Source organism: Salvelinus fontinalis, chromosome 39 (genome assembly GCF_029448725.1).
Source record: "Salvelinus fontinalis isolate EN_2023a chromosome 39, ASM2944872v1, whole genome shotgun sequence".
NCBI lineage: Eukaryota > Metazoa > Chordata > Actinopteri > Salmoniformes > Salmonidae > Salvelinus > Salvelinus fontinalis.
The window spans coordinates 20,094,129-20,116,413 of NC_074703.1; the positions used below are offsets into that span (position 1 = coordinate 20,094,129).

Genomic DNA, 22,285 nt, shown 5'->3' on the forward strand with positions numbered 1-22,285 from the left:
GACACAATCCTGTCTCGGAGCTCTACGGACAATTCCTTCGACCTCATGGCTTGGCTTTTGCTCTGACATGCACTGTCAACTGTGGGACCTTATATATAGAGAGGTGTGTGCCTTTCCAAATCATGTCCAATCAATTGAATTTACCACAGGTGGACTCCAAGTTGTAGAAACCTCTCAAGGATGTTCAATGGAAGCAGGATTCACCTAAGCTCAATTTCGAGTTTCATAGCAAAGGGTCTGAATACTTATGTAAAGGTATCAGTTTATTTCTAATAAATTTGCTAAAATGCCTTCTGTTTTCGCTTTGTTATTTATGGGGTATAATGTGTAGATTGAGGAAAACGTTTAATCAATTTTAGAACAAGGCTTTAATGTAACAAAATGTGGAAAAAGTCAAGGGGTCTGAATACTTTCTGTGTGTACAAAACATTAAGAACACCTGCTAGTTCCATGAGACTGACCAGGTGAATCAAGTTCAAAGCTGTGATCCCTTATTGATATCACTTGTTAAGACCTGTTAAAGAAGCATTTTTAAGTCTTGAGACATGGCTTGTGCTTGTGCCATTCAGCGGGTGAATGGGCAGGACAAAATATTTAAGTGCCTTTTGAATGGGCTGTGGTAGTAGGTGCCAGGCACATCAGTTTGTGTCAAGAGCTACGGAGTTTTTCACACAACCGTTTTCCATGTGTATCAAGAATGGTCCACCACCCAAACCACATCCAGCCAACTTGACAATGCTGTGGGAAGCTTTGTAAACGACATGGGCCAGCATCACTTTCAACGTGTTGTAGAGTCCATGGCCCAATGAATTTAGACTGTTCTGTTGTCAAAAAGGGGGGGTCGCAACTTGATATTAGGATGTTTTTTTACACACACACACTGAGTATATAAAAAAATATTTAAAAAAAACTATACACAACAATTTTGGCAACAGGGATCTTGATCCAGGAGGGATTGAATGTCTGGTGTAACCAAGAAGCTTGATCTTGACATCTAGCCATCTTAGTTAGCAAATGTATAGCTGGAGCACTGAACTAGATATCAGTTAGTTGATACTTATGGCGGGTGGGGGTTGTTTATGGGTACCCATGAGCGGTATTGTAAATCTTAATGTCGATATTTCCAAATAGTCGGTTGTACGGTGTAAGCCTAATAATTCTCGATGTTTTCTGCCCGGCAGCAAACATGAGACCAGCTCAATGCCGGCTGGTGACTCTCTAGTCATTCTCTGAGAAACTACTTTCACAATCATAGAAATAGAAGCATAGAACTGAGGGGAGTAGACCTGAGCAGTGGTTTTGTAAATGAAGATGCCAGTAATATGCTTCACCCAGAGTTTGAGAAAGAACCCTTCAGTTGGGCTACGTAGCGTCCTAGTTCTTTAAATTCCTGGGCTCTGCAACATAGACCCCCAACACACCCCCATGCTGTGTTGTCTTAGGTCTCTCTTTATGTGGTGTCTCTCTTGTCATGTGTTTTTGTCCTCCACTTTTTATTTGTAATCCCAGCACCCGTCCCCGCTGGAGGCCTTTTGGTAGGCTGTCATTGTAAATAAGACGAATGAATAAAATCATTAAACGCACACACTACTGCTCGTTCCTCAGTGCTGCAGATACTCCATGCTAGTCCTGCACTGCTGATTCTCTGCTCCTCAGGACCAGATCACATGACCTGGGTGTTTACTTCCTGTTCCAGACGCACCCAGTCTAGCCCCTCCCCTCTCTGCCCCCCCCTGTTGTTTCTCTCTATCCTCCTTCTCAAATCAACTCTCTCTGACATTTGGGCTACAGAGCGAAGGCTCTCTTTTAGTTTTTCATTCATCTCACCGTCTTTTCTCATCATCCCTTGTTAATCACTGGCTGCATCCCAAGTAGGGCATCTGAACTAAATTCCTTTCTCTCTTCTCATCCCTTCTCTTTCTCTCATGCGGTGTTTGCCTCTCATGGACTTGACAGGCAGCGTAATAGATTAAGACGGGTTGCAGTCAGGAATGCTGCAGGGAGAAGAAGCTGCTGCAGTGTGTGTGTTTTGGCTTTATGTGCGTGTTGGCCGCGACTGTCTTTGTCTGTGGCAGGAGCCTCTTAAAGGGACACCCTGTAAACCTGCAGTGGCTCAGAACAACGTCAGCTTCCACGCTTTCCTTCTCGCCTCCCCTCCTTTTCATCCTCTGTTGCTTTCTTCAACACACTCCTATTTCTGTCGCTTTCTCTTTACCTATCTTTTTCACCTACTGATTTTCACCCCCTACTCTTCCCCTCTTTCACCATCTCTCTCTCTCACCTGGTATTGGTCTGGTAATCTGTGGACTAAAGCCATGAGTCAGTGTGGGGGGGAGAGAGTGGTTGAGTCATCAGTGTAGCGTTTAGACTAGAGGACAGCGAGTCCGTCGGCAGGGATCTCCTCCTTTGCAACGCTTTTCAAAACGGGAGGGAAACGCACTGGCCGTGTGAGTCATCATACTGGAGATATAGCTACTCCGCCGCGTGTGTGTCGGTTTTATTCATGCATGTTTTAATGTGTGTTAAGTCGATCTCATGTATGTTTTTGACGTGCGTTTCTTCTGTGTGTGTGTGTGTGTGTGTGTGTGTGTGACGTCATGCCTGTATTCATGTTAATTCAGCCTCTTGGTGTGTGTTCGTGCGTGCAGATGAGTTCTGGGGCTCGCACCATGGAGCCCGCCTTTCAGGACTTCCAGTGTGTGGGCGTGTGCGTTGACATTACGCCTGTATGAACGTGCGCTTCTCCTCTGTGTGCAGGCGGGTTCGGGGGCTCTCAACATGGCTGCAGCCTTTCAAGACTTCCAGAGGAGCGAGTCGGACCGGCTAAACGAGGTGAAGGGTCATCTGGAGATTGCCTTGCTGGAGAAACACTTCCTACGTAAGTAACCTTAGCAACCCTAACACACTTTTTAGCTACTGGAGCTTTTTAGTCATCCTCTGTTGCTATCTGCTTGTGGACATGAATTGGGGAGTCCGGGTGAGAATGGGAGAGGCTGGGGAGGTATGGGTGTTGTGATGGGGACGAGAGGATGGTGGAGGGATGGACGAGAGAGTTGGGATACTGAGCCTGAGGGGGAAGCAAATTCAATTGTGCCGATTCATGTTCATACTCTAACACACACACACCTCTGTGCTGGGTCAGCCACTCTCGTAATGCCTCTGGCCAATGTGGCTGCCCTGCCCCATTAACCCAACTCAGGGATGGGTACATACTGTACCATGCTACGGTAGTGTAGCACGTGTAGTGGCCTGTGCTGTTTGTGTGTGTGTGCTGTTTTTCCATCCACAGGTCTGCCAGTGTGCCTCTGCATCCCTGAGAGTGTGAGCATGCATTGCTGAAGCTAACACGCGGGCCAAAACTGTATGACTAAAGCCTTTTGCTAAGGCTATATGGCTAAAGCTATAGTGAAGCTAAAGCCATATGGCTAAATATACACTCCCCTAGTAATTATTTGGACAGTGAAGCTAAAATGTTTAATTTAGCTCTATAGTCCAGCATTCTGGATTTGATGTTTTATATGTGGCGACAGAATATCACCTTTTTTTAATTTGAGGATATTTTTCTTACATACTGTTTTTTTATTATTTAGAAATGAAAGCACTTTGACTAAGTTCTGTGTGCTGTTAAATAAAACAGCACACAGAAATAGACTTCCATAATTCATAAACTGACTCTGTAGTGAGAATGTAAGCTAATTAAAAGCAAGCTAATTGCAATGCCTCATAAAGATTCACATTGGTTAAAGAGGATGGGCTATCAGCTGATCATTCATGTTGTTGATTATGTAAATCTGCTAGTTAGCTAGCTATGCTGTTCTGCTGCTGACGTGCCTCTTACCAGTGGCGATTTTGGCATGCTAAGGTTGGTGAGGCAAACACCCCATATATTTTTTAATATATATCTTTTTTTTAATGGTTGATGCATGCCAGCAAACCCGCTGCACAACACTAAACAATACATGAATTGCACTATAACGGTGACAAACAGTGCATACAAACTGTTAGGGCCTACATAAAGCTGTCCCAACAGCAGAGCTTTCCTTTCAGCACCATGGAGTGAATCCTTACCACCGCTACACCTGGTTATCAGCAGAGACTTGTCTGGCAGCGACACAGTTCATTCAGCCTCATTTACTGCCTTTAAAAAAAGACATGGCTGATATGGCTGACTTGCCTAAATAAATGTGTTTTCTACTGATTATTGAGATTTACAAATTATGGCATAAGGGGCCGACAAGCGCATAAGAGGCCATCCATAATTTCTATTAAGTCATTAATGAGCGAGCTAGGACGGATGTAGTCAGTATAACTATTTATTCAGCACTTTTGAAATGTACAGGGACAGAATACAGAACATGCGCCGTTCGTACAGTATTCTCCCTGTACACCAAGTCAGCACAGTAGGATAAATAAAGGGAGCATATAAGCAGATAATGAAAGCTCTTACAATATTAGTTTTCGCTAAATCAGGCTATAGACTACCTGTGCACCACCAAGTCAGAACAGTAGGCTAAATTATGAAGGGAAAGGGACAAAATGATTAGGGTGAGGCACATGGGCTACTAACAGCTTACTACACAACATACACTTAGTATTACTTTCTTAGCTACAGTATACATATCTCCCTGGCATTTTACATAATGTCTGCAGCAGTATACAAGACATTTTTGGACTCCCTTTGTTGTGCAATGCTCACTTGAACAGGAAGGTGGTGCGGCTGTCCTTGTGGGCATATTTTGTCATAAGTCTGGCATTCTCTGGTTTTATGGGGCTTTCAAGATGCTGGGAACTCGGGCGGGGGGGGGAAATAAGGTCAACTCATGACGTCAGTGATCTTTAGGTCGAAGCTCTAGAAAGAGGCCAGAGTCCTCAACTTGGATTTAAGAGTTGGATGACTGTTAAACATTTTGCGAGTCGGTACTTGTTTTCTTTGTGTTTTTTTTTCAGAGTTTCCAGTTGTCTTCAACTGTAGTGTATTAAAGTATTTATTTAAAAGGTTAGTATTTTGGTCTCATATTCCTAGCATGCAATGATTACATCAAACTTGGGACTCTACGAACTTGGATGTTGGATTCATATGCAGTTTGTTCTTGTGTTTCGGACTATGTTGTGTCCAATTTTTAATGGTTAATAATGAATTTGGTCATTTTGGAGTCACTTTTATGGTAACCCAAAAAATATGTTTCTGAACACGTCTACATTCAATGTGGATGCTACCATGGTTACGGATAGTCTCTGTTACGTATACGCCGGGAGTCAGGAAGCAGGTGAGTTTTTAATACGGATCAGAGGCAAAAGAACAAACATGGGATATGAACTGAATATGAGACAGTAACACCTAAGGACTGATTTAACAAAGAGGGCTAAATAATCAGGGAAGTTCAGGTGTCCGTAATGATGGGTTGCCAGGACCGGTGGTTAGTAAACTGGCGACGTTGGGCACCGGAGTGGGACTAGACGTGACAATCGTGAATAATCAGTGGCATAGTTATGGATGAATAAATATCATAACCCCCCCCCCCCCCCAAAAGAAATGCTAACCGCCTCTGTTATTAGTAATGGTGAGAGGTTAGCATGTTTTGGGGGTATGATCTTATGACACCTTCAGATGGGGGTTAGATACATAAAATGCTTTGATTTCTAAATGATTAAATGGATATGTATTAACATACCCCTGAATAAAAGGTGCCATTCTGTACCTTTGCCTCATACAGTACCCGTCAAAAGTTTGGACACCTACTCATTCAAGGTGTTTATTTTTTACTATTTTCTACATTGTAGAAATAATAGTGAAGACATCAAAACTATGAAATGTAACATATGGAGTCGTTAAACAAATCAAAATATATTTCAGATTCTTCAAAGTAGCCACTCTTAGCCTTGTCTGAGGCTAGTAACTCCAATGAACTTATCCTCTGCAGCAGAGGTAACTCTGGGTCTTCCTTTCCTGTGGTGGTCCTTATGAGAATCAGTTTCATCATAGCGTTTGATGGTTTTTGCGACTGCACTTGAAGAAATTCCAAAAATGTACTTTTAACAAGGCACACCTGTTAATTGAAATGCATTCCAGGTAACTACCTCATGAAGCTGGTTGAGAGAATGCCAAGTGTGCAAAGCTGTCATCAAGGAAAAGGGAGGCTACTTTGAAGAATCTCATAAAATATATTTTGATTTAACATGTTTTTTGTTGTTTACTACATGCTTCCATATGTGTTATTTCATAGTTGTTGATGTCTTCACTATTATTTTACTATGTAGAAAATAGTAAAAATAAAGAAACCCTGGAATGAGCGTCAACTTTTGACTGGTACAATAAATATGTAACATTTCATGTCAAATGTATACATCCAAATGAAATGTTTTTAGCTAAAGCTGGAATTGCTGCAGGGTGTATTCTGTTAAATGTTCTTATGTAGGTGTATTCTGTTAGCAGTTTAATTATTTAGGCGTAGTCCATCTCAGCCCTGTAGAGGGTCCTTTATGAAGACCCTGTTACACACACAGATGGATGAGAGACTCGTCATCTAATAACAGCACGGTCTCATCACCAGTACTCATTTAGACAGACAAATAATGTCCCAGTGAATGTTGTCTACAGAGTTGAGTGACATTGTGTCGTTGGTACTTAGCCCACTTTTTTTTTTTGTTCAGGGTAATTTGTTCTTTCAAGTTCACTCTCTCCTGTTTGTGTGGGATCTGTATGGAGAGGGAAGATGGACTGTTATAAAAGATAATCTGCATATATACTTGACATACTCATGCATTATTCACCTCTGCTTTGTTACCAATGACAGTCGTCCATACCTGAAGTTTGAGTTAGTGTTTAGTGTGCTATAGAAGACTGTCACAACATGGCAGCCTTGCCTTGCTGACGGTCAGAATAGAGATCTGGTTTAGTCCCTGGCCTCTCTACACACTTCATACTGAATGGCAGTAGGGGACTGTTGTGTTCGTGAATCTGTTTCTGGGTAATACAGGTCCCGACCAGGCCTCTCTCTGCTTTCTTTCTCCAGTCCTCTATCCCTCTCTTCCTCCCAGTGTAATTGGACCAGTAGGAGCAGTGGAGCATGAGAATCCAGCTAAATGGACTTTAGCAGCTAAATGGACTTTGCTCTGTTCATTCTTGCTTTCTGTTCATCTCTGCACAGTGTGTTCAGTGTGGGGAGGTAGTGGAGCAGGGGGAAGAGAGAAAGAGACCGGAATATGGGGTCTGAGTGGATGAGATTCAACTGGCTAGTGGTTAGACTATAGCATTGCCTATAGTTCTTCTGAGGCCCCATTCTGAACAGCTGAAAAAAAAAAAAAAAAAACTCAAGCTACTAGACAGGCTATGCTACTAGAACACTCAGGCAATCTGTATACATGCGGTAAAGAGATCAATCGAACTCGACTAAAATAATGGAAATGCCATGAAAGGTTGCCCCCCAGCAAAATTGGCCTATATTTAGACTATTGTTTGTGTATTTCACACTATGTTGAGAAAAAGAACTGACGATAATGCTTGTTTGGATGTCGACCCCAGTACGTGTTCATGTCATCGTCCCCAATCAACCGCATTACACTTGGACTGACTACCACCACTGATTTCTGTATGCTAGCTATGCTACCAGCTTATATGAACAGGAGTTAGCATTTTAGCAGTCATTTCTTCTAAACCTGAAAAGAGGGACCTTTTTTAAATGTTATGCTGTGAAAACGGCCATACATACATACATACATACATACATACATACATACATACATACATACATACATACATACAGTGGGGAGAACAAGTATTTGATACACTGCCGATTTTGCAGGTTTTCCTACTTACAAAGCATGTAGAGGTCTGTAATTTTTATCATAGGTACACTTCAACTGTGAGACGGAATCTGAAACGAAAATCCAGAAAATCACATTGTATGATTTAAGTAATTAATATGCATTTTATTGCATGACAAGTATTTGATCACCTACCAACCAGTAAGAATTACGGCTCTCACAGACCTGTTCGTTTTTCTTTAAGAAGCCCTCCTGTTCTCCACTCATTACCTGTATTAACTGCACCTGTTTGAACTTGTTACCTGTATTAAAGACACCTGTCCACACACTCAATCAAACAGACTCCAACCTCTCCACAATGGCCAAGACCAGAGAGCTGTGTAAGGACATCAGGGGTAAAATTGTAGACCTGCACAAGGCTGGGATGGGCTACAGGACAATAGGCAAGCAGCTTGGTGAGAAGGCAACAACTGTTGGCGCAATTATTAGAAAATGGAAGAAGTTCAAGATGACGGTCAATCACCCTCGGTCTGGGGCTCCATGCAAGATCTCACCTCGTGGGGCATCAATGATCATGAGGAAGGTGAGGGATCAGCCCAGAACTACACGGCAGGACCTGGTCAATGACCTGAAGAGAGCTGGGACCACAGTCTCAAAGAACCATTCCTAACACACTACGCCGTCATGGATTAAAATCCTGCAGCGCACGCAAGGTCCCCCTGCTCAAGCCAGCGCATGTCCAGGCCCGTCTGAAGTTTGCCAATGACCATCTGGATGATCCAGAGGAGGAATAGGAGAAGGTCATGTGGTCTGATGAGACAAATAGAGCTTTTTGGTCTAAACTCCACTTGCTGTGTTTGGAGGAAGGATGAGTACAACCCCAAGAACACCATCCCAACCGTGAAGCATGGAGGTGGAAACATCATTCTTTGGGGATGCTTTTATGCAAAGGGGACAGGACGACTGCACCGTATTGAGGGGAGGATGGATGGGGCCATGTATCGCGAGATCTTGGCCAACAACCTCCTTCCCTCAGTAAGAGCATTGAAGATGGCTGGGTCTTTCCAGCATGACAACAACCCAAAACACACAGCCAGGGCAACTAAGGAGTGGCTCCGTAAGAAGCATCTCAAGGTCCTGGAGTGGCCTAGCCAGTCTCCAGACCTGAACAAAATAGAACATCTTTGGAGGCAGCTGAAAGTCCATATTGCCCAGCGACAGCCCCGAAACCTGAAGGATCTGGAGAAGGTCTGTATGGAGGAGTGTGCCAAAATCCCTGCTGCAGTGTGTGCAAACCTGGTCAAGAACTACAGGAAACGTATGATCTCTGTAATTGCAAACAAAGGTTTCTGTAGCAAATATTAAGTTCTGCTTTTCTGATGTATCAAATACTTATGTCATGCAATAAAATGCAAAGAAATACTTAAAAATCATACAATGTGATTTTCTGGATTTTTGTTTTAGATTCTGTCTCTCACAGTTGAAGTGTACCTATGATAAAAAATTACAGACCTCTACATGCTTTGTAAGTAGGAAAACCTGCAAAATCGGCAGTGTATCAAATACTTCTCCCCACTGTGTGTGTGTATATATCATCTCAGACTGTAACCACATTGTGGGCCTGTTACAATGCATAGATTTGTTGAATGTGAGCCAATCTGGCATCCTATCAAATCAAACGAGATTGTGGACTACAGGAAAAGGAGGACCGAGCACGTCCCCATTCTCATTGACGGGGCTGTCGTGAAGCAGGTTGAGAGCTTCAAGTTCCTTGGTGTCCACATCACCAACAAACTATTATGGTCCAAGCACACCAAGACAGCTGTGAAGAGGGCACGACAAAGCCTATTTCCCCCTCAGGAGAAAAGATTTGGCAGGGGTCCTCAGATTCTCTAAGTTCTACGGGTGCGCCATAGAGAGCATCCTAACTGGTTGCGTCACTGCCTTTTATGGCAACTGCTCGGCCTCCGACCGCAAGGCACTATAGAGGGTAGTCCGTATGGCCCAGTACATCACTGGAGCTAAGCTGCCGGTACCGGAGCACCAAGTCTAGGTCCAAAAGGCTTAACAGCTTTTACCCCCAAGCCATAAGACTCCTGAACAGGTAATCAAATGGCTACTCGGACTATTTGCATTGTGTACTGACATTAGTGTCTAGTTTGAGGAACACGTCTCACAAGTTCGACTGACAGCTTCATTAAATACTACCCGCAAAACACCAATGTCAACAGTGAAGAGGCGACTCCGGGATGCTGGCCTTCTGGGCAAACAGTAGCTACTTTGAAGAATATAAAATATATTTTGATTTTAACACCATTTTGGTTACTACTTGATTTCATAGTTTTGATGTCTTCGCTATTATTCTACAATGTAAAAAAATAAAGAACCCCTTGAATGAGTAGGTGTGTCAACTTTTGACTGGTACAACAGGGCTCAAAAATAGTGTGCTATGCAGGGTATAGGGTGCCATTTGGGATGCAGCACCCGTCACTATGTGAGATGGAGAGTCGGTGAGGAAACAACAGGCTGTGTTGTGGTGGTCCTGTTTGTTCTTGTGTTGCCTGATCATCTTTATCACTTTGATATTGTCAACCAATCACTCCTTCCACTTCAGTTCTACAGGGACCGTTTCCCCAGTGCTGTTGTAGCACTAACCAGAGTCATTGACATAATGTGGGTTTGTAGAGTGCGCCGCTCTATGGGACTTCCGGTCACGGCTGATAATGACACAGGCTGTAGTGACGCCGCAGCACTGCGATGCAGTGTCTTAGAACGCTGCGCCCCTCAGGGGGGCAGGGCATATATTAAAAAAAATATATATGAATCTGATTATTTCACATGTAGATGTGGGAAGCTAAAAATGCTAGCTAGCCTGCTATTTTTTTTTTTTTTTTTTTGCCAGACTGCCAGCTAGTTACTGCTAGCAAGGGAAGGCAACGCTTCCTTGCTTTCACAAACTGAGCTGACAAAAGTTTCTATCGCCCCCTTGTGAATGGGAGTGGGACCGGTGTGCATATCACATTACCAAAAGGTGTCTGCTGCTCAAAAATCCCACTCCACACACATACATACATAGATCAACTGAGTGAAGATTGTAACATCCTCCTCTCCTGTTGGGTCAGTGGGTGTGTTGTGATGCGTGACAGACAGAACAGCTGGTCCCTCTCTCACTGCGTGTGTGTGTGTGTTACATTGTTGCTGTGTCACTGTTGCCCTACTGTAGCTCCTGGCTCTCTGAACAGATGAGTAAAATTTAGATCTCGCTCTCTCTGTCATGGCTGATTCAACCTCGCTTCCCTACAACCCTCTCACTTCATGTACCCTGTGAAAATACGACAATGGCTCCTAGAACGACAAAGCACGATCGATACAGGTGCTTGTTTGGCTCTATTATGACTGGTTACTGACTGAGCTGTGCTTTTATATGTTACTCAATGTGCGGAAGAGGAATCTCAGTACTGTCGTTGGTTTGGTTTCCACTGCTTGCAGCCTGTTGTCGGGGGTGTGTCTGTACGTCACGATTCCCGCAGCATGCATTCTGCAGGCAGATGCCTCCTTTTAAGCATAAAGTACCGCAGATAACAAGACATTGCACAATGGATTTTTAAATTTATATAAGGAGTTTAACGCGATACATAGAACATTAGGCAGCAGCAAGCAGGCCGTAAACAAACAGCATCCTCCTCCAGCCCTCTTACATGCCACTGTAAATAGCTGGAGATATCTCCCTGGTTGTCAGCAGACTAATACTGTAATTATGCTGTCTAGGACCCAGCAGTTAAACTATATTCAATACGTTATTTCATCCATATAACATGGGCGTATACCGTCAGTAATAGTCATTTTCATTTATATAGAATATAATTGTAGTTCTTTCAGTCGACTCAGATCTCACTATGGGTCATTTGGTTTAAGCCTGATTCAAGCCCGTCTAACAGGCCAATCTATATAACACCCTGCAATGCTATGGTTTCTTCGCCACGTCACAAGTCTATTTGGTTACTAGCTCGTTAAGCAGCTTTCTTCAGAATACTAGCGCTCTTAACTGTTCCTTTTGGCGTGGATTTAGTCTTTTATTAGGGTCACCGTTGGCTGCTGTGAAAGCACTAGCTACTCTCCCTGGGGGATGCCACCCGCCACAGTTGTGGCTTCTTTTCTATTTTCAGGAACTTCAGCTTCATTTGACTGATTTTTCAAGTTAGCTTGTTAGGAGCGCTTTTTGGAGTCGGCTAGCTACAGTACACCTGTTGCCTGGCATGCATGCATGCAATTAGCATTGATCGCTCGCTAGCGCCACTGCTTTAGAATCCCGCCTGTAGGTTTCCACTAGCTTTAGCTCATTTTACCTGTGGTCTCTAGCTCACCATCGGTCCCCACCGTTCAGAGTTAGCTGAACATTCCAGTGTCTTCGCTGGCTAGTGGGCTAACGGCACCACGGGTGTTGTTAGCTGTCAACTTATGCGCTAAACCCCCATTCAGTTTGTTTGGCTAACATGAGCGGTGCTGTTTCTTCATAGTGTGTTACGCCACCTTTGAAGCACCATTTCTTTTTTTTAAATCCCCCTGTAGAAGATGACCTAGCCGTGTGTTTCTACCTCGTGTTACTTGGTTTACACCCTGGGTCACTACTCTGTATTTCACGCGACGGCTAGCTAGCTATCATCACTCAGGTGAAGATAACCAGCTAATTAGCTAGCATCCCTGTTAGCTCTACTTTCACTACACCGAAAGTATAAAGACTGCATTTGTTTCCCCCCCACCCTGGTAAATAAAGCTGTCGTCCTGCTTACCTGACTCAAGCTCACCCAGTGTCTCTCAACTTCGCGTTGTAGTAGCAGTGTGATTAGCTATCTATCCCCACGGTAATTCCATTTGCTTTCGTCCGTCCGGTCGAAACGAGATGTTGACAGGCTTACAGTCAAGTTGTCAGGGAAGGGGGAGAAAAAGCACCCAAGCCTAGCAAAGCTTGCCTGTCAATTGTGGGTATGATTCCCATCGGCTCTGTGCTACTTGCCTCGGCGTAGACCGCGTTTTCGCTGGGCCCTGTTGTCATTAAATGTAGAGTACAGCACATGCACACTTCCATTAGTCCATAACGCTTGGAGAATGTTTACTTCTGAACAATGTTTCCTTTATTATCACCATTTCCTGCCATAATGTTCCTGTCATAAGCTTGTTTAGCTCTAAACTCTTAGCTCCTGAGGACGCTAGATGTGTTTTTTCTTTTTTTCCCTCACCTTTATTTAACCAGGTAGGCCAGTTGAGAACGAGTTCTCACTTACAACTGCGACCTGACCAAGATAAAGCAAAGCAGTGCAACAAAAACAGTAGAGTTACACAAACAAATGTACGTCAACGCAATAGAATGTAGATGAGTAGGGAGGTAAGGCAATAAATAGGCCATAGAGGTGAAATAATTACAATTTAGCATTATCACTGGAGTGATAGATGTGCAAGTAGAGATAATGGGGTGCAAGAGGATAAATATGGGGTGAGGTATTTGGGTGTGCTATTTACAGATTGGCTGTGTACAGTGACAGCTGGTGCTTAAAGTTAGTGAGGGAGATATAAGGCTTCAGTGATTTTTATTTTTAATTGCAGTTCGTTCCAGTCATTGGCAGCAGAGAACTGGAAGGAAAGGCAGCCAAAGTAAGTGTTGGCTTTGGGGATGACCAGTGAAATATACCTGCTGGAGCAGGGCTACGGGTGGGTGTTAATGTTGGTGACCAGTAAGCTAGGATAAGGCGGGGCTTTACCTAGCAAAGACTTAGATCACCTGGAGCCAGTGGGTTTGGCAATGAATATGTAGTGAAGGCCAGCCAACGAGAGCAAACAGGTCGCAGTGGTGGCTAGTATATGGGGCTTTGGTGACAAAACGGATGGCACTGTGATAGACTGCATCCAATTTCTTTTTTTTATAGTGTTTGAGGCTATTTTGTAAATGACATCGCCAAAATCAAGGGTCGGTAGGATAGCCAGATTTACGAGGTTATGTTTGGCAGCATGAGTGAAGAAGACTTTGTTGTGAAATAGGAAGCCAATTCCAGATTTTCATTTTGGATTGGAGGTGCTTAATGTGAGTCTGGAAGGAGAGATTACAGTCTAACCAGACACCTAGGTAGTTGTCCACATATTCTAAGTCCAAACTTTCCAGAGTAGTGATGCTAGTCGGGCGGTCAGGTGCGGGCAACAATCCGTTGAAGAGCATGCATTTAGTTTTACTAGCATTTAAAAGCAGTTGGAGGCCACGGAAGGAGAGTTGTATGGCATTGAAGCTCGTTTGAAGGTTTCTTAAGTGTCCAAAGAGGGGCCAGATGTATACAGAATGTGTCGTCTGCGAAGAGGTGGATCACCAGCCGCAAGCGCGATGCCATATATACACAGGGAAAAGAGTCGGGCCGAGAATTGAACCCTGTGGCACCCCCATAGACTGCCAGAGGTCTGGACAACAGGCCCTCTGATTTGACACAGGGTTCTCTGTGTGTGTGTGTGTGTCTCTCTAACCCAGTGGGATGTAGGGCAGGGCAGCAATAGGAGAATATTGATCAGTCACCAACAGAACAGGACGGAACTAACTGTCCTGTATGGAATGCAGTTGGATTGTGTCAGGACAGCAGTGACATCAACAGTAGCATGAGGTTTGGTGACATCGGGGTCACAGTAGGCTGGAGTTGGTGCCAATAGTACAGCGTCTCTGGGACCTGTAGGGTCTGTGTTTTTTTTAAATAGATCGACCCTGTGTGCATGGGCTTTGCTTGTGTGCCGGGGTTAATAGATCAGCCAATCAGTCTCTGACTGTCCCCACCTACCGATTTGACCAATCCACATCGTGTGTGTTAAAACGACGTCTACGTATACAGTACATAACACTGCCATGTTTTAAATGTTTTTATTGATGTGTGTGTGCATGCATGCATAGCACTGTCTTACACTAACTACTTACCCTCGCTGTTGGTGTGTTAAGTACTGTACAGAATGTGAACACAGCAGGTCGGCGTGTGTGTGAATGGACCCGTTGTTCTGCTGGTGTAATCTCATGCAGTACTTTTCCTCCTCTTAGCCGAGATGAGAGGGAATTTATTTGTCTGCTTGCATACACACATGGCATTCACACTGGACGCTGCCTTTGACTAGTATAGGGGTCCTGAGATTCTGTCGGGACAGACTGCATGGGAGGGGAGTAGTCCAACGTACTTGGTTGGTAGATTCCAGGCCATTTTAGGGACTCTACAAGGCTCCATCTATAACTCTGCAGGGCCTCTATTGTATTTATGCTATAGGATCCAGCTGTGACTCGCTCAAAGCAGACTAGACCCACATACCCTGATTCTCTCCTCTGGAGTTTTGATCGGCTATGAGGTTGTTTGTTTGGTACACATGTCGCAGTGTGACGCTGGGCTATAAACTTGACACCTAGACCGGCTGTCTGGCTGCTGACTGGGAGTCTTTATTTGGGTCAGGTCCGTTAGGCAGTAACCTTCCACTGAATCCCAACTTCAGCGTAGTGGGACTAGGTTGTTTGGACCTGTTTCAGAGTGCTGGGGCGGGTCGCTTTTCTGAGGTGTAGAGAGTTGGGTCGCTTCTGGTTTTGGTCAATACCATAGCCCAGTGGGAGTGTGGGATCCTGTGGTGTCAGTCAATACCCTAGCTCCGCAGGGTGCTGGCTGTGTATGTGAGGTGAGCGGGCGTGGTGTATCAGAGGAGATGGAGGACTGCAGCGGCCCAGACCCAGACTTTGCCTGGCTCGTCGACGGCGGTTGGACAGACAAGATTAAATCGCACAAGAGCAACCTCAACCTCAGTAAGTTAACACAACCCATTTTTGTTTTTAAGACCTCGGTCTCCCGCAACCTCAGTAGGTTCATGTGACCCGTTTGTCTGTCTGCCTCTTTTTGTCTGTCTGCCTCTTTTTGTCTGTCTGCCTCTTTTTGTCTGTCTGCCTCTTTTTGTCTGTCTGCCTCTTTTTGTCTGTCTGCCTCTTTTTGTCTGTCTGCCTCTTTTTGTCTGTCTGCCTCTTTTTGTCTGTCTGCCTCTTTTTGTCTGTCTGCCTCTTTTTGTCTGTCTGCCTCTTTTTGTCTGTCTGCCTCTTTTTGTCTGTCTGCCTCTTTTTGTCTGTCTGCCTCTTTTTGTCTGTCTGCCTCTTTTTGTCTGTCTGCCTCTTTTTGTCTGTCTGCCTCTTTTTGTCTGTCTCGATAGCCGCAGAATAATTGACCTGTCTTTTCTGGGTAACTATCTCCTAGCTATCTGTACTGTTTGTGTGTACCTCCTGTAGATTCAAGTTTATTTGTTAGACCAGCAGCTCGAGGGTGTGACATCACTCTAACTGTGAAGGGCTCAGTCTCCCCACTGTGTGTGGGATATGGATTATGAGGAGATGACACTCAAACCGCAAATCTGTTTCTTCTCAGCTGGTCAGTGGAGAGAACAGGAGAGCGACACTTGGGCATGTGTCTTAGCTATTTTAAGGACAATTGAACCACAAACATGACATTTGTGCATGACTCTGTCCCTGGGTTGTAGGATGATATAGGTTACTGGGGTTCATTGTGGCCAGAGAAGGAAGGGAAACGGGCACGCTCTGTTACTGTGCCACTGACCCAGGGTAAACTGCACTCATGATCCTGACGCTTAAGTGTTAGAAGTATACTAGTACCTCTGTTATATCTGCTTGGAGCACAGGTGTGCTCTCCATTGTATTCACAGTTACAATTGATACAGGAGTGATAATTAAATGTATTTTCAGGCACTAGCATTTTGTCCCATCCTAAATTGGTTTAGACTTGATTCTTCCGCCCCCTGGCTGAGTATAGAGATAAATATGGTGTCTCCTAATGCCCTGGAATATAATATAATATATATTTACATTGATTAAGGGAACTAATATATCCCTTAATCAATGTAAACTATGCCTTGGTCCTATTATTGCTCACACAATTTCTGTTTGCCGCAAAATTGAAAAACAACTGTGAATCAAAATGGCATTTCACAATAAAGCCTTGCGATCTGGAGGGTGGCCTTTTGCACCCCCCCCGTAGTTCAAATGTGGTATCTGCATTATTGCCGAAATCATGGACAGTATGGATTTTAGAACGTTCCAAGATTTTAAAGACTCATATACACTGAGAATACCAGGCATTACCAGGCACCTTTCTAATATTGATTTGCACCCCCTCCCCTTTTGCCCTCAGAACAGCCTCAATTCGTCGGTGCGTTCCACAGGAATGCTGGCCCATGTTGACTCCAATGCTTGCCACAGTTGTCAAGTTGGCTGGATGTCCTTTGGGTGATGGGCCATTCTTGATGCACACGGGAAACTGTTGAGCGTGAAAAAGCCAGCAGTGTTGCAGTTCCTGGCACCTACCGTACTCCATTCAAAGGCACTTAAATATTTCTGTCTTGCCTATTCACTTTCTGAATGACGCACACGCACAATCCATGTCTCAATTGTCTTTAATCTGTCTCCTCCCCTTCATCTACACAGAGTTTAAGTGGATTGAACAAGTGACATCAATAAGGGATCATAGCTTTCACCTGGATTCACCTGGTCACTGTCATGGAAAGAGCAGGTGTTCTTAATGTTTTGTACACTCCGTGTATATTATGTGTCCAGGTCCAGCCACAACTCAGAGAAACATAGGCTATTACAGTTCTTCAGGTCCCTGTTCTTAATGTTTTGTATACTCAGTGTATTTTAACAGGCAGCTCCTATTTTTACAACTTAGGTCAGCTATTCTGGCCTTCAGAATCCCCTGGGAAACCCAACTACCGGACCATCCAATGATGGGATTTAGAAATAAATAATCTGTGCTCCCGAAAGGCTTGAGCTCTATATAAACAACTTTTAGAAAGCTCATTCTGAGCTAGCCATTAACTTCTCTGGGATATGTGGGACGCTAAAGTCCCACTTGGCCAAAAGCCAGTAAAAATTCGGAGCGCCAAATTCAAATAAATTACTATAAAAATCAAACTTTCGTTTAAATCACACATGAAAGATACCAAATTAAAGCTACACTTGAGAATCCAGGCAACATGTCAGAATTAAAATAGGCTTTTCGGCGAAAGCAAGCGATGCTATTATGAGGATAGCAACAGAGTCAACAAAGAGAAAGAAGCATATTTCAACCCTGCAGGCGCGACACAAAACGCAGAAATAAAAAATATAATTCATGGCCTCCCGGGTGGCGCAGTGGTCTAGAGCACTGCATCGCAGTGCTAACTGCGCCACCAGAGTCTCTGGGTTCGCCCCCAGGCTCTGTCGCAGCCGGCCGCGACCGGGAGGTCCGTGGGGCGACGCACAATTGGGCTAGCGTCGTCCGGGTAAGGGAGGGTTTGGCCGGTAGGGATTTCCTTGTCTCATCGCGCTCCAGCGACTCCTGTGGCGGGCTGGGCGCAGTGCGTGCTAACCAAGGGGGCCAGGTGCACGGTGTTTCCTCCGACACATTGGTGCGGCTGGCTTCCGGGTTGGAGGCGCGCTGTGTTAAAGAAGCAGTGCGGCTTGGTTGGGTTGTGCTTCGGAGGACGCATGACTTTCGACCTTCGTCTCTCCCGAGCCCGTACGGGAGTTGTAGCGATGAGACAAGATAGTAATTACTAGCGATTGGATACCACGAAAATTGGGGAGAAAAGGGGATAAAAAAAAAAAAAACTTTTTTTTATATAATTCATGCCTTTGACGAGCTTCTGTTTTTGGCACTCCAATATGTCCCATAAACATCACAATTTGTCCTTTTGTTCGATTAATTCCGTCTATATATATCCAAAATGTCAATTTATTTGGCGCGTTTGATCCAGAAAAACACCGGTTCCAACTTTTGCAACGTTACTACAAAATATCTCAAAAGTGACCTGTAAACTTTGCCAAAACATTTCAAACTACTTTTGTAATACAACTTTAGGTATTTTTTAACGTAAAAAACCCCCATAAAATATAAGACGGGATGATCTGTGTTCAATACAGGATTAAAACAAACTGTAGCTAGCTTTCTGGTCACGCGCCTCTAACAAACAGGACACTAAGTGACCCTCGTTCAAGATGGCCGTACTTCTTCATTACACAAAGGAAAAAACCTCAACCAATTTCTAAAGACTGTTGACATCCAGTGGAAGTGGTAGGAACTGCAAGAAGGTCAATTAGAAATCTGGATTCCCAATAAATCCATTGAAAAGAGTGACCTCAATAAAAGAAAAAGAAATTCTGAATGGTTTGTCCTCGGGGTTTCACCTGCTAAATAAGTTCTGTTATACTCACAGACATGATTCAAACAGTTTTAGAAGCTTCAGTGTTTTCTATCCAAATCTACTAATAATATGCATATCTTCTGGGGATGAGTAGCTGGCAGTTGAATTTGGGTATGCTTTTCATCCGAATGTGAGAATGCTGCCCCCTATCCTAGAGAAGTTAATGAATCTGAACAACCCTTTAATTGGAACAGAATGTAGAAAAATATTACCTTGACGTCCCGTAATCCGAACCATCTATTTAAACATTTTAAGTTTGTTCAGTCTGGTGTTTAAATACAAGGAAAAGTTTTACAATTACATTTGTTTATTGTTACCCCTAAATCAGTTAGGCACATTTGTTCATATGGTGTGGGGGTGCCCTACAGTTAAATTTCAAAGTGCATGAATGTAAATATTCAATGAGTTGCATCTACTATGTTACTAAACTTCAGTAGCTCCTTGAATCTCAATCGATCAGAGACCATTACTACTGTCAGACATCACTGCCTCAAAAAATATGTTGGCACTTAAAGGCAATCACCCCGTCACTGTTAGAAGTTACATTAGAATTATTGACAGTGAGAGCGAATGGTGCTAGTCAAAACAATTAAGGCCTGGAAAAATATACCCATACAAATAAACGATAAAGCCCAACATTTTTACAAAATCTTATTTTTTTAACTTTCTTTGCTTTCAGACCCACAGGAAATGGGTGGAATGGGGAGGGTGGAGGTAAATGCATCCTCTGTTGATGAGCAACCTTAGATGTTTAGAGGGGGTCCGGGCTTAGGGCAGGCAGGCCCAGTGTTGGGTCCACCTCGATGACCTGCTGACGGGATGAAGAGTGACAGAGTAACTGGCTCTGCCTGATTACTCCAGTACATTCAATATCCATTACACAAGCATGGGGAGAGGCCTGTGTGTTACATTACCCAGAATGCTTCACTCTTATCACCTAGGCTGCCTCTCTGTCCTGTCAGCTGTTGTCTAATAGGGTTATCGGCATTCTCTGGCACTTAGCACGAGGTCACAACTAAGCTACTTATACCACACAGTGCTCAAGTCGAGACTAACTTTTTCCACAGGTGGCGCTTGTGCTACAAACTTTTTCAGTTGATGGCCCCAGCACATGATTTGGTCGCACACAATAAAAGGCCACTCTAAAATGTGCAGTTTTGTCACACAACACGATGCCACAGATGTCTCAAGTTGAGGGAGTGTACAATTGGCATGCTTCCTGCAGGACTGTCCACCAGAGCTGTTGTCAGAGAATGTTATGTTAATTTCTCTACCATAAGCTGCTGTTTTAGAGAATTTGGCAGTATGTCCAACCTGCCTCACAACCGCAAACCACGCCAGCCCAGGACCTCGTCTGAGACCTACCACCCAGACAGCTGATGAAACTGTGGGTTTGCATACCCGAAGAATATCTGCACAAACTGTCAATTGTCTCCAGGGAAGCTCATCCGCATGCTCGTCGTACTAACCAGGGTCTTGACCTGACTGCAGTGGGCAAATGTTCACCTGGCATGCTGGAGATGTGTGCTCTTCACAGATAAATCCCAGTTTCAAATGTGCCGGGCAGATGGCAGTCGGCGTGTATGGCTTTGTTTTGGGCGAGTGATTTGCTGATGTGAACAGAGTGTCCCATGGTGGGGTTATGGTATGGGCAGGCATAAGCTATGGACAATGAACACAATTGCATTTTATCGATGGAAATTTGAATACACAGAGACACTGATGAGATTCTGAGGCCCATTGTTGTGCCATTCTTCCGCCGCCATCACCTCATGTTTCAGCATGGTAATGCACGGTCCCATGTCGCAAGGATTTGTACACAATTCCTGAAGCTCAAAATTTCCCAGTTCTTCCATGGCCTGCATACCCACCAGACATGTCACCCATTGAGCATGTTTGGGATGCTCTGGATTAGAGGTCGACCGATGTATGATTTTTCAACACCGATACCGATTATTGGAGGACAAAAAAAGCCGATACCGATTTATTTGAAAATGTATATGTTTTATATATATATATATATATCATACACACACACACATTTTTATAATAATGACAATTGCAACAATACTGAATGAACAAAGAACACTTATTTTAACTTAATATAATACATAAATACACACACAGCTCTGAAGTAACAATGATACTGAAGAGTCTGCTTAGGAGACAAATACTCTCAACTGTTTGAATAAAAAGAGAGTTTAAGTTACCTGTGATGAATGTTGAAAACAAAAACTGTCATTTCTATATGCAGGAAATCCTATTTTAATAATGGGCATGGTAAGAATTGACGACCAAAGTGCGAGTCATAATTCCCATGACACCTTCTAGCAAAATCTGAAAAGCGGTTCCTTCATTTATTCCATAGGATATTTTTAGATTCACTTAAAATAAGGTCTGTGTTTCGTGTAGGTTTACACCACCTTGACAATTTTATAACTGTGTAGATATCCATAGGACAAGGTAACTCTGATCAATATTGGCTAAATATAAGCGAAGATCATTTTTTTGTAGAGTGGATTTATGAAAATATGTTGACAAATGTTACCTTATCCTAGTGAGATTTACACGGGTATCAAAACGTCGAGGCATCCATGAGTCTAAATATTCCTGTTACATTGCACAACCTTCAATGTTATGTCATAATTACGTAAAATTCTGGCAAATTATTTCGCAAAGAGCCAGGCGGCCCAAACTGTTGCATATACCCTGACTCTGCGTGCAATGAACGCAAGAGAAATGACACAATTTCACCTGGTTAATATTGCCTCCTAACCTGGATTTCTTTTAGCTAAATATGCAGGTTTAACAATATATACTTATGTATTGATTTTAAGAAAGGCATTGATGTTTATGGTTAGGTACACATCGGAGCAATGACAGTCATTGATTGTTTTTTATAAGATAGGTTTTTAATGCTAGCTAGCAATTTACCTTAGCTTACTGCATTCGCGGCACAGGCAGGCTCCTCGTGGAGTGCAATGTAATCAGTGTTAGAGCATTGGACTAGTTAACTGTAAGGTTGCAAGATTGGATCCCCCGAGCTGACAAGGTTAAAAATCTGTCGTTCTGCCCCTGAACGAGGCAGAACGTTCCTAGGCCGTCATTGAAAATAAGAATGTGTTCTTAACTGACTTGCCTAGTTAAATAAAAATTAAATAAAGGTGTAAAAAATAATAATAAAATAAAAATCGGCAAATCGATGCCCAAAAATACCGATTTCCGATTGTTACGAAAACTTGAAATCGGCCATTCGGATTTAATCGGTCGCCCTCTACTCTGG

The 22,285-nt window shown here is 43.6% G+C and overlaps 1 protein-coding gene across 3 annotated transcripts in view; it reads left to right on the plus strand.

Moving 5' to 3' along the window:
- gramd4a (GRAM domain containing 4a) overlaps positions 1 to 22,285 on the plus strand; it is a 62,393-nt gene that overhangs the window by 15,622 nt on the left and 24,486 nt on the right. For 2 of the 3 annotated variants that reach the window (XM_055906226.1, XM_055906227.1), the window contains exon 3: positions 2,758 to 2,878. In XM_055906226.1, coding sequence (XP_055762201.1) covers positions 2,758 to 2,878 — 121 coding nt within the window. Of the gene's footprint in view, positions 1 to 1,742; positions 2,448 to 2,757; positions 2,879 to 22,285 lie in introns of those variants that run through there. The other variant, XM_055906228.1, reaches the window with a different exon arrangement.